General features: G+C 43.4%; 1 protein-coding gene and 1 pseudogene across 1 annotated transcript in view; one reads left to right on the top strand and one right to left on the bottom strand.

Moving 5' to 3' along the window:
- The first annotated feature begins 1578 nt into the window (after window positions 1-1578).
- Window positions 1579-18468, top strand: part of CRLF3 (cytokine receptor like factor 3) — a 40898-nt gene continuing 24008 nt past the window's right edge. The window contains exons 1-2 of the mRNA XM_008147779.3: window positions 1579-1746; window positions 16371-16578. Coding sequence (XP_008146001.1) covers window positions 1630-1746; window positions 16371-16578 — 325 coding nt within the window. The 5' untranslated portion in view covers window positions 1579-1629. The remainder of the gene's footprint in view (window positions 1747-16370; window positions 16579-18468) is intronic.
- Window positions 14290-16305, bottom strand: LOC103291792 (integral membrane protein GPR137-like; annotated as a pseudogene).

The following is an 18468-nucleotide window of genomic DNA, read 5'->3' as shown; positions in this document are numbered from 1 at the left end:
TTTCCCATCTGCCTCTTCAGTCATTTCTCTCAATTCTGTACCACTGAAACTTGGGAGCCAGGTTGAAGACAACCTGCAGGTGAGGAGGTGAAGGCAAAATCCCCCTTCATTGCTGGATTAGTAGTATAAGGACCAAGGCTGAGAATATGTAAATGTTAATATATTTTGTTTGTGGCAGTCTTTCCTGATTCTACTTCAATGGCCTTTCCATTCACGATGCTACTAAATCTCTTTAGTACACATTTACATCTTTTACATAGCTCAACTACACCCTGCATCTCACCAATTTTCCTGTCTGGGCCCTCGTTTATCTTGTATCCTTTAGGATTCCTTCAGTTGCAAGTTACAGAAAGCTCACCTCAGGCTGCCTTAAACAATAAAGGGGATTCATTGGCTAATACAGTATTAACTAAGTGCCTGGCTACCTTATCTTCATGATAGAGCTAATTTTCCATTTTCTACAGAAGGGCTTCTCTTTACTAATCTTTTCTAGTTGGCCCAGGAAAACTGGGATTTAGCCTCTAGTACACATTCCACGTGTAATCTTGATTAAATCACGCCCTGTCTGCGTTCCCTGGCTGAGGCAACTTTCAGCTCTAACATCCTTGGCCAGACTAGGTAAACTGTGGCCGAAAGCCAAATCTTACACACCTCCTGGTTTTGTATGGCCCCTGAATGAGATATGGTGTTGTTTTTTGTTTTTGTTTTTTAATTTTAAAAAATTGATTTTAGAGAGAGGAAGGGAAAGAGAGAGAGCCTGACCAGGGATCAAACCCACAACCTCAGGGTATTGCAACAATGCTTTAACCAACTGAGCTACAGGGCCCCAGCTGAAGAATAGTTTTTTTTTACGTTTGCCAAACAGCTGACGAAATTTGCAAGGAATATTTTGTAACAAGTGAACATAAAGTGAGATTCAAATTTGTGTCCATAATCTTTGCACACGGCCACGCCCATTTATTTACGATGCTGCAACAGAGACTTTATGGCCCCAGCTGGCCCTGGCAAGAAAAGTTTGCAAACACCTGTTTTGGACTTGTGCCTGGACAGCTGTACCTGCCGCTGGCCAACGTTGAAGGCCTGTCTTGGCTCCCTCATTAGACCAGTGGTGGGGTCCCCTGGGCGTGGGGCCTGGTTCAGAGGAACCTCCTAAACTCCCGGCCGCGGCTGGGATTCTCGCGGGGTAGGGAGGTAGGACAAGGACGATTTAGGAGCCACGTGGGTTGAAATCCCCACGCTCCACACCCGTTGATTGCCCTCCCAGTCCCTCAGTTTCCTCCTCTGAGAAACAGCTACAAGGAGGCCGGGATGAAATAAGATGCGGGAAAACACTTGTAAGGGGTTGTCACCCTTTCCCTGCCTCCACGCGTGTCCCGAGGAGACGCCGCGGGCCTGGCGCTTGCGCGTGAACGCGGAGCAGGCACCGCGGGCCTGAGTGGCGGGAGGCGCTGGGATCTTGACGCCCGCGCAGCGCGCCCCGCCCGCGCGCGCCTGTCCATCAAAGCCGCCGGGGGCGGGGCGGGGCGGCGCTTCCGCCTGCGCGGGGGCCACGCCGGGCCGCTCGGCGGCGCTCGGGACAGTCGGGAACCGCGCCCGGAGCCGCCGGCGGAGCGGCCGGACGAGGAGGCGATGGAGCTGGAGCCCGAGCTCCTGCTGCAGGAGGCCCGCGAGAACGTGGAGGCGGCGCAGAGCTACCGGCGGGAGCTGGGCCAGCGGCTGCAGGGGCTGCGGGCGGCGCGGAGGCAGGTCGGAGGGCCGCGCCGGAGGGGCTGGGGCCCTGGAGCCCGCGCGGTGCCCGGGGAGTGGGCAGGGCCGGGAGGGCTCCGAGGGGTGGCAGGGTCCCAGAACTCTTAGGGGAGAAGGCAAGAGGCTCTGAGGGTGCAGGGAGACCTAGCAGGCTCTGGGAAAGGGTGCGGTGGGTGCGAGGGGCTCTAAAGGGGAAGAGACAAGTTGGGGGGAACCCGGGGAGAGTGTGAGGGGGCGTTCCCTACACTGCGTGCGGCTGTGGTGGGGAACGGGGTGGGGGTAGGGGTGGCGTCCGAGGTCGGGGAGAAGGAGGGACCCGAGAAAACCCTAGGACGTCGCAGGGTAGTGAAGATTCAGGAGCGCTGGGGGCGGTGGAGATTCTCGGGAAAACCTGCGTGGGGACGGGAGCCTGAGGAAAACGTGGGTGCTGACTTTGGGAGAGTTAAAGGTGGGGGCAAGATGGAAGTGGGGAAGGGAGGGTCAGAGAGAGACGGAGAGAGATGGGGAAGCAGTAGAGTTAACACTAAAATGAATGGGATCGATGCCCGAGAATACTACTTAATATCTCATGTGATCTTGAATGCATTTTATTTATTTTATTTTTTTTTAATGCATTTTAGAAAACCGTTTATCGTAACCCCATCCTAGGTGGGTTAGAATTTAAGGTGAAGACGCTGTTTTGAAACGTCAGAGAAGGAAAATGAAATGCTTGAGGGATGGAATACAAAGGTGTAGGGAAATGGAAAAACAGATTTAAAGAGAGGCGTACTGAAAGGAGAAGCTAAATAAATCTACTTCCAAGTGACAGCAGTTATCTGTTCCCGGTGGACATGGTGATCAAAGATATAGGAAAGCCACATGGTTTCCCCACACCTTGGAACTCATACGGAAAAAGATGTAACCCACCTCCAGTGTGTGATAGGACTAGGTAATTCTCAAACGACTGTTAACATAGGTGCTTAATAAATGCTTTTTGAGTGACTGGAATCATTTGAGTGAGTGGGAATTCATTCATCATTTGAAATAGTGGGATTTCATCACATTGATATTAATCTAAATTGTCGTCCTAGTACCTCCCATGCTGCATAGAATCTGAAAATTGGCAGAATAGTGCCTTTGGTTGGTCGCATCATTGAAGATACTCAATATGCTTTAGGTTTTATATATTTTAAAATCCTTGTATAGCTGGTGTAGGCTAGGCATCATTCATAATTTAGGAGCAAAACCTAGGATATGGCCCCGCAGATTTGGCTCAGTGATTGAGCCTTGATGGATGAACCAGGAGGTCATGGTTGGATTCCTGATCAGGTCACATGCCCCGGTTGCTGGCTCGATCCCCAGTAGGGGGCGTGCAGGAGGCAGCCAATCAATGATTCTCTCCCATCATTGATATTTCTCTCTCTCCCTTCCTCTCTGAAATCAATAAAAATATGTATGTTTAAAAAAACCTAGGATATGGTTATCTTGATTTAGTGAATGCTTTCCAGTGTATTTGTCTTGATAACCATTTTGCATTATTCCTCCAGGTATTTTGAGGTAGAGGTTCTAAATCTAGGACATTGTTTAAAAAGAGAGGAAAATATCTCTTATTGTATGACTAATGTTTCAGCCAGCTAAGATATATATAAACAGGACTATTGTTTAACTGTGTCAGCAATTAAGCAGTAGAGTTGACACTAGTAAATGAGTGAGCTTAGCACCTGGGAATAGTATTTATTAATTTCTGATGTGATATTGAATAGATTAAAAATTGTTTTTGTATGATCCCATCCTGAATGGTTTAGTATTCAATTACCAGACCTCTCTTCTTTTAAATTTTATACCCAACAATTTAAATACAGGACATACTTTCCAATAATTTAGTGTAGTTTAGTATAGGTTTTTATTTTGTTTTGTCCTAAGGCCCATTCTCTGGGGATTGAGACAGAAAACACTAAGAACATCCATCACTGTTTGGTTTCTGATGACATTGCCTTCTGATTAGACTGTAGCTCTCTTTTGTGAACTGGAATCTGTTTTGTGCCACTGCCAGCTACAACGGCGTTTCTCCTCAAAGCTAATTCTAGTGGATTGTATGTTTGGGTTTGTAGAATAAGCCCTCTGTCAACTTGCATTTTAAGGAAGGTCTGTGTTGCAAAAATGTTATCAAAATAAGCAGCTGCTTTTGTTTGGTGGTTAGGATATTTTTAGGGTCCCAGTCATTTTCAGAATAACTACATAAAATATATGGCTTTTTAGTCAAAGGTTTTGCATGGGAAAAAAGGAAGAGCAGAGAGGAAGGGATGCTCCCCTTTATGTATATTTTTTACTTGCTGATTTTATTTTTGGGGGGAATGACTTTTTTAAGTGAGATAATTCACATACCATAAAATTTGTGCCTTACCATGTATAAGTTAGCAGCTTTTAGTATATTCACAAAGATGTGCACATATCACCATTTTCTAATTACAGAATATTTTTATCACCCCCAAAAAGAAATTCCATACTCGTTAGCTGTCACTCCTCCAGCCCCTGGCAACCACTAAACTACTTTCACTCTCTATGTGGATTTGCTTATTCTGAACATTTCATATAAATGGAATCATACACTATGTAGCCTCTTGTGACTGATTTCTTTGACTTAGCATAATGTTTTCAAGATTCATCCATTGTGGAGCATGTATCAGTACTTCAGTTCCTTTTTATGGCTGAATAATATTCATTGTGTGGCTAACCACATTTTTTTTATCCATTTATCAGTTGATAGACAGTTGGATTATTTTCGCTTTTTGCCTATTATGAATAATGTTGCTAAGAATATTCATGTGCAAGTTTTTATGTGGACATGTTTTCAGTTCTTTTAGTACGTATATACTTAGGAATGCTGAGTAGTATGAAAACTCTTTGTTTAACTTTTTCAAGACCTCTTGGCATACTTTTTATCTTTGCTTTTGTTTCTTACCCTTTAAAACTCTCATGAAATTTGTTTCAGGTTAAAAAATCATGTCTATGGAAGTCTAGAAGGAAAAGTAAAAATCTTTTATTTTGTCAGAAACAACTGCCAGCATGTAGCAGTTTCTCCTCTTGTGGTTAAGTTTATGCCCTACCCTCTGTCTTAAGAGAAAAGGAAGTTCTGTGTAGGAATGCAAGGGTAGTCTGTAACTTTTAACTGTTTGAGTAAGTTAAAGGCTAGTGAGATGTTTGTTGTCTTCAGGAAATCAGATAATGTTTACAGCTAGTCTGGCCTAACCGATGTTGAAATTATTGAGACTAGTTCTCTATAGCTCTCTGGAATCCTTGGTACTAAAATGTACATACCAAAGAAATTAACTCCCACTCTCCTTAAATACTCATTTGTTCATTCACTCAATAAATATTTATTGGGTGCCTACTATAGGCCAGAGATTCTTCTAAGTCCTAGAAATACTGTGGCTGAGGAAATAGACCAATGCCTTAATGGATTTATTCTTTCCTTTGATGGTTGGTCATTACACTACTACCCCTAAAAGCAAAACAGATAAGAAAAACCTAAATTCTTACGTATTCATTTTTAGATTTTTTACTTCCAATGTAATTTTCATCACTTGTTTATTTCTATAGAGTTGGCTTTCCTGCTTGTTGTAAGTGGATAGCTGATCAAGATGTTGCATAGTGATATTAGCTGGCCAGTCAGATATGCCTTACAGAGTGACGCTATCTTTTTTTTTGTTGTTGTTAATCTTTACCCGAGGACATTTTTCCATTGATCTTTAGAGAGAGTGGAAGGGAGGGGGAGAGACAGAGAGAGAAGCATCAATGTGAGAGCAACACATCGATTAGTTGCCTCCCACAGGCACCCTGACCAGGAGTACATGTCCTTGACCAGAATGGAATCCAGGACCCTTCAGTCCACTGGCAGACACTCTATACACTGAGCCAAACCGGCTAGGGTAGAGTGGCATCAACTAGATGACATTGCCACTATCCAGGTCCTCATCCTCAGTTTTGCAGGCTTAGAAAGGTCATCTTTGTATATTATCAAAGGGGGATTAGCTTGAGGTACTGGAGGTGCCTACAGTGAGAAATACCAATACTCTAGTATGTGTACAGTTATATTTCACTCTATAAAATGAATGTGCTGGCGTTCATGTGCCTTTTAATTGGTATGAGTCAGTGCCGCTCAGGGCATTGACACAAACAAGTCTCTACTCTTTCAGAGTAAAGGGCCAGATCCTGGTACCTAAATAAGAGACTATTTGGTGAGGACCCTGCTCAACTCTGGCCAGCGGTATCCCTTTGATCCTTGCTACTACAAGGATCCATGACCATAGCAGTGGCATCATCATGACCTGAGAGCTTGTGAAGAATGCAGGAATCAGGCCCCACCCAGACCTACTGGATCATACTCTGTACTTTAACAAGATTGCCAGGTATGATATGTATGCACATTAAAACTTGAGGCACACTGCCATAGAGTATATCATTACCATTTCATCAGCTCTCTACTGATTTCTGTAGTTTAATCTAAACCCCAGCTGTGTAGTCATAAATTGCTGTGGTTTATCCTCAAGATAACACATTGTTTAGAATATCATAGGTTTGTTAGACAATTATTCAAGGATATTCAAGTGAATAATTGACAGTCTCGAGCCAGTGCTGTCCTAGAGTGTCTTAACATCTGTAATGTGACCCTTTGTCTTTATAGTGTTTTGTTTTCAATTTTTAATAGTTGACTTCAGATAATTTCTTGAAGATTTAACTCATAACCTTGATATTCCTAATGTACAATGCCAACATTCCTGTAATAGCATTTGAAAACACATAGCATACTAGTTAAAGACTGGGACAGATATAGAACTCAGCGTAAAAAACAAGTTATTTCAGAGAACCAGGGCAGGAAGTCCCAGTAGTTCAGTAAAGAAAAGAAAGCTATTATTGCTTCTTTTATCTCCCACTTCCCCTTCTGTTACCCATTTTCAAAACAGTCCAAAAATCTGTTTGAAATAATTTGTTACGGCAGTAGTACTGAAAATGTCCCAATTATAGTGTCCTATGGTTATATCTAAGCTGAGGAAAACCAAGAATGGATGAAATAATTTAAAAATAACTCATAATTCTACTTCTTAGAGACAGCCATTATTAACACCTTGGTGTCTCCTTCTAGACATACTATTTTGTAAAATTGAGAGACTACTGTATATGCAACTTTGTATTCATTTTTTTTCTTTTGGTTAACATTATATCATAAGCATTTATTACGAAAAATTTCCTACGTGTAATCTAATTTTTAACGCCAAGGTGAATAGAGTCTGTTACATAGGTAGCTATGGAGCATTGGTTGGTGGTAGGCTGAAGTGTGTTGACTCAGGTACACCAAATACTAGAAGCAAAGCTCTAGAAGCAATGCTAAATGATCAACAACCAAGGGAAAAAAAGCTGCACACATATTTGTGTGCAAAAGACCACATCTTTACATTGGCTTTTCAGTCATCTTTTCTTTTTACAAATTGTCTTTAAACATGACACTCTGAAAGCTGCTTGTTAAATCCAAAACTCACTTGAAATATAGAATAATATAAATAAGAATTAAAATAAGCATTCTGAATCAATAATGTTACAATCAGTGATGTTAATGGAAAAATGTGTGAATGTCAGTTTTTCTGTATAGATTTTTTTGCTAATGTGAATTGTAATGTATGTATAATTTTTGATAAAGAGCTATTCTTGTTACTATAACTCTGGTAAATAATATGGCTAATTTGTGATCTAAAAAAGCCAAACAGATGTAGGACGGGCTTTTATTATTGAGAAGTATCAGTGAATCACTTACATTTGCAGTTATTTTACTTTGTCAGTGCTTGCCCATGTGAGCCAGGAGGTGAGAAAGTTACCTTTCCTGAACCTCACTTTCCTTACCTGTACAATGAGGATAAGGATTGTACCTACTTTACTTGGCCAATGTGGGAATTTAAATGAGAAATTTATTTATTTTTATTTTTTAAATGGGAAATTTATTTATTTTTTATTTTTTAAAAATATATTTTTATTGATTTCAGAGAGGAAAGGGGAGGGAGAGATAGAAACATCAATGATGAGAGAGGATCAAAGAGCTGCCTCCTGCACACCCCCTACTGGGGATTGAGCCTGCAACCCAGGCATGTGCCCTTGACCGGAATCGAACCCTGGACTCTTCAGTCCCCAGGCCGGGGCTGTATCCACTGAGCCAAACCAGTGAGGGCTAAGTGAGAAATTTATTTAAAACACTTAGCACAATGTCTGGGACATACGAAGTGCTTAATAAATATTAGCTGTAATAATAATACCACTAAATATTATTGTTATTCAAAGTGATGTCCCCTACTTCTCTCCTATTCTCTTACCCAGCAGAATGCTCTGAGCTCTGATGGCAGTTTGTGGCTATCCCACTTATATAAGAATGTAATGCTACATTTTATTATAGTTATGTGTGCATGCAACTATCTCCTTTACCAGAATGATAGTTTTTTGAAATCAGGACCATACCTTATTTATCTTTATAACCCCGGTTTGTGGAACATAACTAGACTTCATTAAATACTAAATGGGTGCCTTTATGAATGTTTTGGGTGTAATTTTGCAGATTTTTTTTAAAGTAATATTTATTGTCTTGATTAAATTCACCCTATTCATTAATGCAGATAATCAAGAATTAAACATTTGGCCCTAACCGGTTTGGCTCAGTGGATAGAGCGTCTCCCTGCGGACTGAAAGGTCCCAGGTTCGATTCCGGTCAGGGGCATGTACCTGAGTTGCGGGCACATCCCCATTAGGTGTGCAGGAGGCAGCTGATCGATGTTTCTCATCGATGTTTCTAACTCTCTATCCCTTCTCCCTTCCTCTCTGTAAAAAATCAATAAAATATGTTTTTTTAAAAAAAGAATTAAACATTTGTTTTATCATATGTTTTGGCTATTTGTTGCTACGTAAACTGTGCCAAAGCATAATGGCTTAAAAGCAATCATTTTATTTGCTATTCTGGGGTTCAGTTGGCCATCTCTCCTGAATTTGCCGGCAACATTCATGAAATTGCAATCAGATGGCAGCTAAGTCTGGCATGTTCAAGACAGAATGTTCACTTAACCTGTTTGGAGCCTTAGTGGTAGCAGGAGTCAGTTGGGATTTATGGCTGGGCCTCAGTGCCAGTATCTCTCTTTTCCTTCCTCTCTTCCTCCTCCTACCCTTCCTACTTTCCTCCTTCTTCCACTTGTTCTCTCCAGAAAGGTAGACATACTTCTTAAATGGTGACTCAGGACCCCCTCTAAGTGCAAAAGCACAAATTGCCAAGTTTTCTTAAGGCTGAGGCCTGGAACTGGCAGAGCATCAGTTCTACCCTATAGCTATGCACATTGACTGCATTGCTAGTCACAGGCCCAGCCCGTATTCTAAGGGAGGGAGGATATGAGTACCAAGAGTTGTGATTCACTGAGGGCCATGAATGTAACAGACTAGCAATTCATATAATAAAGATTTTCTTTTTGGATGTTTTCAAATAAGCATAAAAAAATAGCCTAATCGTAAGAGAGATAAGAAGGAAATGTAGCAACACTTATGAGTCCATACATGAATCAGACAATTCAAATTCTCTGCCACTTTACTAGCTTTGTAATGTAGGCAAGTTCATGTCTCTGACTCATATGTTACTCATCTACAGATGCTTTTTTCATAGGGTGGTGATAGAATTTAAATAAGACCGTGGATGTTAGTATCTGGCACACAGTAGGTATTCAGTAGATGAGAGCTATTACTGTACTGTTATTATTGCTATCATTGTTATTTTTAATGACTAATATCTTGGTGTCAGCACAAAGGCAATAGCCAATGCAGTACATTTCATATGAATTGAGAAGAAGAATTTTGGTTAGTTTTTTCAGTTTCAGTTGACTATTTTATATCTTTGTCTTTTATTTTTGATCTCTATTTCCTTGTTAGCTAATGGTGTTTAAAGTCAGTCTCTAATTTTATATAGTTTTAGTTTTCTATTCGTAAAACAATTGGGAAAATAAACTCATATAGGTTAAAATTGGAAGATAAGAATTCTTTTCTCCTATAGAGTCATGAAGATGCATGTTTTAGAGGATATAAAGAAAATTCCAGTTACTTAATTTCCTGAAATACACATTCTGTTCTGTTCTGTGCTTTCCTATCCTGTCGCATCCTTCTTCTTGCTATAGCTTTGGGATTAATCAACTGCCGTGGAAACTTGGTAAATAAGTGATTATTACTATTTTTTTAATCCTCATCGGAGGATAGTTTTTCCCATTGATTTTCAGAGCTGAAAGGAGTGGGAGAGGAGAGAGGAGAAAGACAGAGAGAAACATCGATATGAGAGAGACACATTGATTGGTTGCCTCCCAGTCGTGCCTGGACCAGGGCTGGATGAACCTGCAACCAGGTATGTGCCCTTGATCAGGAATCGAACCAGAGACCCTTCAGTGTGAGGACTGACGCTCTAACCACTAAGCAGTGCTGGCCAGGGCACGTTATTATTATTTTTTTAATTTTTGAAAATTGATTTTAGAGAGAGGAAGGGAGGAGACAGAGACAGACATTGATGTGAAAGACCCAACCAGGATCGAACCTGAAACCTGGGTATGTGCCCAAGCAGGAATCGAACCCGCCACCTTTCTGTGTATGGAATGGCACTCCAGCTAACTGAGCCACACTGTTCAGGGCTGTAAATTAGTTTTAATGGTCTGTTACAGTAGAGGTTTTAGTGAAAAATTGGTTCAGAATATTATTATTATTTTTTTAAAACTCTTATCTAGGCCATCTTTTATTTTCTTTTTAAAAATATATTTTTATTGATTTTAGAGAAAAGGAGAGGGAGAGAGAGAGAGAGAAACATTAATGATGAGAGAATCATTGATCAGCTGTCTCCTGCATGCTCCCTACTGGGGACTGAGCCCGAAACCTGGGCATATGCCCTTGACTGGAATCAAAACCAGGACCCTTCAATCCACAGGCGGACACTCCACTGAGCCAAACCACCCAGGGCCAGAATATTATTAATAAGTATAAACAAGGTATATTCGGTCCTTTTAGAAACCTTGAGTTGTGTGTCATTCGTATTCTTAAATCTGCTTTGTTACAAACCATCACAGTTGTTTTGCCCTAGAATGGCTGGGCCTGACTGGTTGACCATGACAAGATTCTTCCTTCAAGGACAAGAAATACGTTTTACATCAGGCAGTACGTAATTTATAGGTTGACCTGGGAACTCTTTCAAATGGGATATGTGTGTGGAAAGACCATGGTCCTTGGAGTGAGACTGTTTCAGGCACTGGGAAGCCTTGCGGAATTTTTTTGACTTTGAGCTTCACTTTGCTCAATATAAACAGTGCAGACCCACCCCTCAGAGTTGTGAAGATTTAATGAGCTAATCGTGAATGCATTGGACCATGATGCCACATCAGGTAGGGACAATTCACTCGGCAGTGAAGCCCACATTTTTCTTTTCTTGGAAGCCCACATTTTTTAAAGCTTCAAAAGCAAAGCAAATGCACTTGGTTACATAATTGGCTTAAAGGTGACTGAGGCTGTAAATTATGATGGGAGAAGGAAATGATGCCAAGGTAGTATCAAGTTTGAAAAGCAGTGGTTGGCATTCTGTGAATAAAAGGGGACACATTTACAATGAAAGTCCAGGAGATGGATTTGGAAATGGAGTCTCCCTTCCCTGGCCCTCTCACTGCTTTGTGTGCACATACTTCCTTTTTTTTTTCTGAAGTTCTAAAACAGAAACAAAACATAGGCCCTGCAAGGAGCTTTTGAATTCTTTCTAAAGAGGAAATTGACTTTACCTAACCAATGCACTTCCTGTGTGTGCCGTATCCGTGTGTGCCGCATCCGTTAAAGAGCGAGGCAGGCCCTGGTTGGTATAGTGTTCAGCTGCAGAATTTCCTCTTGGTGGTAGGGGTGCAAATTATATTACAGTGTTCCGACATGTGTAAGGTCTGTCTCAGTCTCCTGGGGATCTTGTTAAAAATGCAGGTTCTGATTCAGTAGCTCTGGGTGAGGCCTGAAAATTTTTGCATTTCTGACAATATTCCAGGTGATGTGTCTCCCTTGGTTCTTTTAGTAAGGTCTTAAAAAGCACACTTGATTAACTTTATTTTTATTCAGTAACATTTATTTGCTTAGTGCTGGTATGTTAGGGGCTTATTCCCAAGGATCCCACAGTTGAGTGATGAACCAAATCAAGTACATTTTTAGTTTGGCTCTTTTTAAAAAATATATATATTTTGTTGATTTTTTTACAGAGAGGAAGGGAGAGGGATAGAGAGCTAGAAACATCGATGAGAAAGAAACATCGATCAGCTGCCTCCTGCACATCCCCTACTGGGGAAGTGCCTGCAACCGAGGTACATGCCCTTGACCAGAATTGAACCAAGGACCCTTCAGTTCGCAGGCCGACGCTCTATCCACTGAGCCAAACCGGTTAGGTCGAGTTTGGCTCTTTAAAAAAAAAAAAAAATCAACAAAACAACTTTGACTTTGGTTTATCTTACAGAAGTTCTTTAGTAACTTTACGGAGATTAGTTAACAATTAAATTTAAATTAGGATTTCTCCTTTACTTTATGATTTAAGGAATTCTATTACTGCAAACATACCAGCCACTGTAACTCCCAATAAGGTGAAAAAGAGAAAAAGTTGCGTCCATGATCTGTCCACCCCAGCCAATCAAACTGTTAGTTCTTTTTGTGTGTGTGTATTTCTTCGTTGTCCTTGGGCAGGGGCATCTTCTGTTTTTATGTGGTTGTGAACATTTCTGTAAAACAATTTTCTTTGTCTGCTTTTTAAATTTAGTATTAGAGAATAAATAGAAATTGTTCTAAATTTCTCTATTAGCTATTGAAATATAGTACTTTAGCTTGGTCGGCGTGGCTCAGTGGTTGAGCATTGACCTATGAACCAGGAGGTCATGGTTGGATTCCCGATCTGGGCACACGCTCCAGTTGTGGGCTTGATCCCCAGTAGCAGGCATCTGATCAATGATTTTCATCATTGATGTTTCTATCTCTGTCTTCCTTCCTCTCTGAAATAAAAAAAAATAAAAAAAAATAAATATAGTGTTTTCTCCATATTTTGATATAGTCTTTCTAGGTGGATTTTCTTGGACTTCAAACATTCTTGCTAAGATAAAGTTAGCAAAAGGGTTAGGGCAGTAAACATAATATGTCATATGAAACTAATATGATAATGTTAGCAAAGTAAAGTATGTGTTTGCTTTAATTCAACTAAGAGTTTTGGTTTATAGTTAGAATTTCCTTTTTTGTTGTTATTCCTCACCAGAGATATTTTTTCCATTGCTTTTAAGACAGAGTGGAAAGGAGGAAGGAAGGGAGGGCGGGAGAGAGGGAGAGAGAAACATCGACTGATTGCCTCCTGCACATGCCCTGAACAGGGGACAGGGAGCGAACCTGCAACCCAGGTACATCCCCTTGACTGGGAATCGACCCTTCAACCCTTTGGTGCTTGGGTTGGCGCTCTAACCCAACTGAGCCACCCAGCCAGGGCTATGTTATATGTATTTTTTAAAAAAGACTATGTGTGAAATATATTCAAACATTTCCATAATATGTGTGAAATGTAAAGATTTTCTTGTTTTATCTCTTAGAACAGCGGTCGCCAACCTTTCGGACCTCACGGACCAGCAGTAGTCCGCAGACCACCGGTTGGTGACCGCTGTCTTAGAGCAGCGGTCCTTAATCTGGCTCTGTGGACGTAGAGCAGAGTTTCTCAAAGTATGGGCTGCAGAATCCCAGGTGTGCTTGTGGAAGGCAAGAACTCCATACACTCCTCTTGCCCCCCTTCTCCAAGCTTCTAGTTGGGTAGGTCTGGGATGGAGCCCTGCAATCTGAATTATAACGGGCAGCCTGTTTGATTCTTCTGCAAACCAACTTTCAGATTTACTGCTCCCAGCAAGCCGTGGTTGGGGTCTAAGGGAATTTGTAACCCCTGACATTGAATAGAGTATTCATTTTTCTGGGAAGAGGGTCTGTAAACCTCTCAGGGAGATTCACAAAGAGGACCGTGACTCAAAAAAGATTAAGTCATTGTCCCAGAAATGTGTTTTAAAAATAATATATTTTTATTGATTTCAGAGAGGAAGGGAGAGGGAGAGAGAGAAACATTGATATGAGAGAGAGAGAGAGAGAGAGAGAGACAGACAGACAGACAGACAGACACTGATCGGCTACCTCCTGCACATCCCCCACTGGGGATCGAGCCTGCAACCTAGGCATGTGCCCTGACCAGGAATCAAAGTGGGAACCTCTTGGTTCATGGGTTGATGCTCAACTACTGAGCCACACCAGCCAGGTCCAGAAGTGTGTTTTTTATGAACATTTTCTGCTTCTTATGAGCTTCTTAGGATTTTAAATAAATTCTTAGTTTTCTTTTGGCATAATGAGGGCATTTTATCCATGAGTGGAGTTTTTGGTATTGTAGCTTTCTAACCTACCTTTTCTTTATTCTTTAAGCAACTGAATTTTAATCCCCTCCTAGTTTAAAATTCTTCCCCCCCCTCCCCTCCGGGGCACAGACACTGTTTATTGAGTGGCAGACACAGGAGAGGTAGCTGGCTCCAGCATAGAAGCGGAGGCGCAGGTCATGCCAGGGTGCTGTGCGCATCTGGCAGGCAGGGCCATGCCCCCATCAGCACAGACTCACTACAACAGAAGTAGCAAGGAGCTGGCCAGGGGAGGAGGTGGCCACAGCCCCTGGGATCCTGGGCAAGAAGCAGCAGATGTACTTGGCACAGGGGCCTAGGTAGGAGGGACTGGGGTCTGAGTGTTCTGGGGACAGGTGGAGGGGATCACGTCTGTGGAGTGGAGTAGAGACTGTGGTGGTGGCTGCCTGGGTCCAGCACCTGGGAGAAGAGCAGAGGAGTGGTCCGAGTCTGGCTGCCCCCGTACCAGCCTGGCTCCCGCCCGATGGCGCCGGACCAGCTGCCAGAGCCTGGGCTGCCTGAAATGCTGGTGCTCTCGCCCCGGCTGTGCTCCCAGGAGCAGCTCTCATCCTCGCAGTGCCCGGCCCGATCGAAGAAGTAGGAACGGGAGCCAAAGACCTGCCCGTTGAGGATGCGGCTGGTGCTCAGGCCCTGTGGAGGCCGGTGCACCCGGAAGAAGCCCACCAACAGGGTAGTGGGCAGCAGCTCCCACACAAAGAGGATGAGGCCAAACACTAGGTAGCCTTTGTTCCCCAGGTCATTCACCGGGTCCGCCTGACGGAGACATTGTGCCAGTCATAATCGAAGGCATCCAGCCGGCTCCGGGGAGCTAAGGCCAGGGCCGCCAGGTTGTAGCAGGCCCGACTGGCATAGAGCAGGACCATGGCACCGCCCATCGCAGCTGCCTGGCATACACTGGTCCCCTTGGCCTCCAGGTAGATGCTGGTGGAGGGTGCCTGCCGGGCAACAAGGCAGAGGCAGGCGGCAAGAGAGAGTGCGCAGATGACAAACGGAGTCGCTCACCAGGACACGCACCAGCAGGAGGGTCCAGGGCTGTGCCCGGCGCCGGCGGGATAGCACAGCACACAGCACATTCACCAGCAGAAAGAGCAGCGAGGCCCCCACAGAGGCCCCTCGGACAGCCAGCAAGCCTCGCCTCATCTCTGGCCGACGTTTCGCCTTGGCTTTGAACACCACCTGGGCGAAGTAGAGGCTCATAAGGGTCAGTGTGAAGAACTGCAGGCAGACAGGGCAGCAGTAGAGAAGCCGAAAGGGCAGGGGCCCCAGGCGGTTGGCTCGGGGGGTATCTCAGAAGTAGAAGGAGAAGAGGGTGGTACACAAGGCAGCCCAGAGCAGACAGAGTGGCAGGAACACCGTCTGATAGCTGAGACGCTTGTGCCCGTACAGGAGCACCAGCCAGAGCTGGGCATAGACGGAGAAGAGCAGGGCGTACAGAGTGGTGTAGGCTGCAGTCAGCCCCAGGGTCACGGCCGGTGGCAGTGCAGGCACCAGACCAGCAGCAGGCACCAGGCCAGACAGGTTACTCTTCACGTCAGGGAGGGAGGCCTGAATCCTGAGGCAGAGATGGAGGGGCTGGTTCGCCGCCTGTCAGGCGCAAAGTCTCCCCGAGCCGCTCGGCCACCCTTATAGGTGCCCTTATCCCTTCCACTGCGCCGAGACAGTCATCCTGCCAGGGGGAGGCGCCCCGCTTATCTCGAGGCTCCCCAGATGGTGCGGGGGAGGGTGCCCTGTGCGTCTAAAATTCTTTTTTACTGAAATGTACTATTGCCACGAATTGCTTTGTCCAGATAATATTTTCTAACATTTATTGAGAACAACAATGTACCAGTTGTTTTACTAAGTGCAACATATATTTTTATTTAATCCTAGCAGCAACCCCATGAGGTAAGCATAAGGAAATTGAGGTGTGGAGTGCTTAATTACCTTGACCACACTGACACAGTTTGTGAATGATGGATCCAGGGTTTGATCCCATTCTGTCTCACCTGTAGGCCAGTTCTAGGCAAGTCTGCAAGTTTGTGCAGATGAATCACGTTTGGTTTTTCAGTGAATAAAAGATGATGGTTGTGTAGTACCTTGAAATTATCATAGGTGTTGCTTGTGGATTAGCCTTTTTTAGTGATTCTGTTTCTGAGTTTTGTTATTTCTTTTCAGATCAAAGAGAGTGCATCACAGACCAGAGATGTCCTCAAACAGCATTTTAATGATTTAAAGGGAACCCTTGGGAAGCTCCTGGATGAGCGACTGGTGACCCTTTTGCAAGAAGTGGATACTATTGAGCAAGAGACCATTAAACCACTAGATGACTGCCAGAAGCTCATAGAGCATGGAGTTAACACTGCAGAGGACTTGGTCCAAGAAGGTGGGAGTCTCCTGTTAAATGTGGCAAATTCAGATCGACATTGCTCATTTCTCAGGATACCAGCAGGCTTATTGCCATCTGTGGGGTGCTTATGATGTTCCTACCATGGGACAGTTTATAATATAGGATGACAGATATACAGTGAGGTATCCCAGCATAAATGCAATTAAAGTATTACTTATAATCATTTACAGAACAAGGAGTAAATGATTTTTCTCAAATGGTTCCATGATATCACATTCACTGTTAACAGAGCAATTTTAAGGTCATTTTGAGTCTTCATATCTTTTTCAGAGTGTTTGTGGATTATAGAGTTTAATTCCCTTGTTATTTATATATACATGTTTTTTTATTGATTGTTAGAGAGAGATGAAGGGAGAGGGTTAGAGAGATAGAAACATCATGAGAGAGGAACATCATCGATCGGCTGCCTCCTGCACGCCCCTTACTGGGAATGGAGCCTGCAACCGAGGCATGTGCCCTGATCAGTAATCAACCAGTGACCTCTTGGTTCCTGGGCCGATGCTCAACCGCTGAGGCACACTGGCTGGGCAATTCCATTGTTCTTTTTAATAGGTTAACAAATATGATTAGTGTTTACTCCTCAAACTGTAGTTGTTATATTTTTGTCTTTAGCCAATTATTTTGGTTGAAACATGCCCAGATCTAGCCTTGCTGCCTGCCTCCCTCCCTCTCCCCCTCCCTCCCTCCCCATAAGCCTTTGTCAGGTACATTAAATTAAAATTCTGTCCTTTGAGGTTTACATGTGAGTGAGGCATACATGCTGAGAGAGATCTGAGGCCTTACAGGGGCACAGAAGGGAGATACTTAACTGGAAGAGTGTAGGATAGCTTTCTGTAGGAGGAGTTTTGCAGAGGGAGCTAACAGCCCGAGTGGAAACAGAAGTAACATCACCAGTTAAGGGAGGGGCATATCAGGGATCTTTTTGAAGTAATTTAGGCAGCAGAGTTACACAGTCAAAGTTGCATTTAAAAAAAATGGCACAGCCTACAGTTTGGAGACTGGGTTCAAGGTTGTAAGACTAGAGGTGAAGAGACTAATTAGAAAGTTGCAGCAGTAATCCAGATAGGAAAGAATGAGGGCAGAGCCCTAGCCGGCTTGGCTCAGTGGATAGAGCAGTGATGGGCAACCTTTTGAGCTTGGTGTGTCAAACTTCGCCAAAAAACTGAGCATAACTCGGGTAGTGTGTCACTTTGAGGAAAAAACTAACTCCAAGACTCTAGTCGCAAATGTTTCACCCTCAGGAGCAGCAAATGTTTCATCCTTGGCATGCGGCCGCGTGTCATCAGAAATGGCTACACATGTCAGTGCTGACACGTGTGTCATAGGTTCGCCATCACTGGGATAGAGTGTCAGTCTGCGGACTGAAGGGTCCCAGGTTCCATTCTGGCCAAGGGCACGTGCCTGGGTTGCGGGCTCGGTCCCCAGTGGGGGGCGTGCAGGAGGCAGCCAATCAATGGTTCTCATCATTGATGTTTCTGTCTCTCCCCTTCTCCCTTCCTCTCTGAAATCAATAAAGAAATAATAATAATAATAAAAAAGAATGAGGGCAGAGACAGAACCCTTTAGAGGATAAGGTAGAGCTAGTTTTAAGATTTTTCAGAGATAGAATTATTGATGATTTTACTGATCAATAAGAGTTGGTTACTGGTGATTGTCTGGATATAGGTTGGAGGAGAAAGCGAAGGATTTAGGATGACCAAAACCAGCATGATTTTGGTGTCAGTAAATTGTGCTTTTTACTGACATAGGAAATGAAGGAGGCGAGTTGGGCTCTGGTGGGTACTTAGGCATTTGTTTTGGGCATGTTGACTTGGAAGTGCTTAAGATGAAAGAGGGAGTTGGGAGTGAGGCTTAGGAGAGAGATAA

This window comes from Eptesicus fuscus, chromosome 20 (genome assembly GCF_027574615.1).
Source record: "Eptesicus fuscus isolate TK198812 chromosome 20, DD_ASM_mEF_20220401, whole genome shotgun sequence".
NCBI lineage: Eukaryota > Metazoa > Chordata > Mammalia > Chiroptera > Vespertilionidae > Eptesicus > Eptesicus fuscus.
Note: the sequence above shows the minus strand (reverse complement) of the source record. Positions and strands in the feature narration are given on the sequence as shown.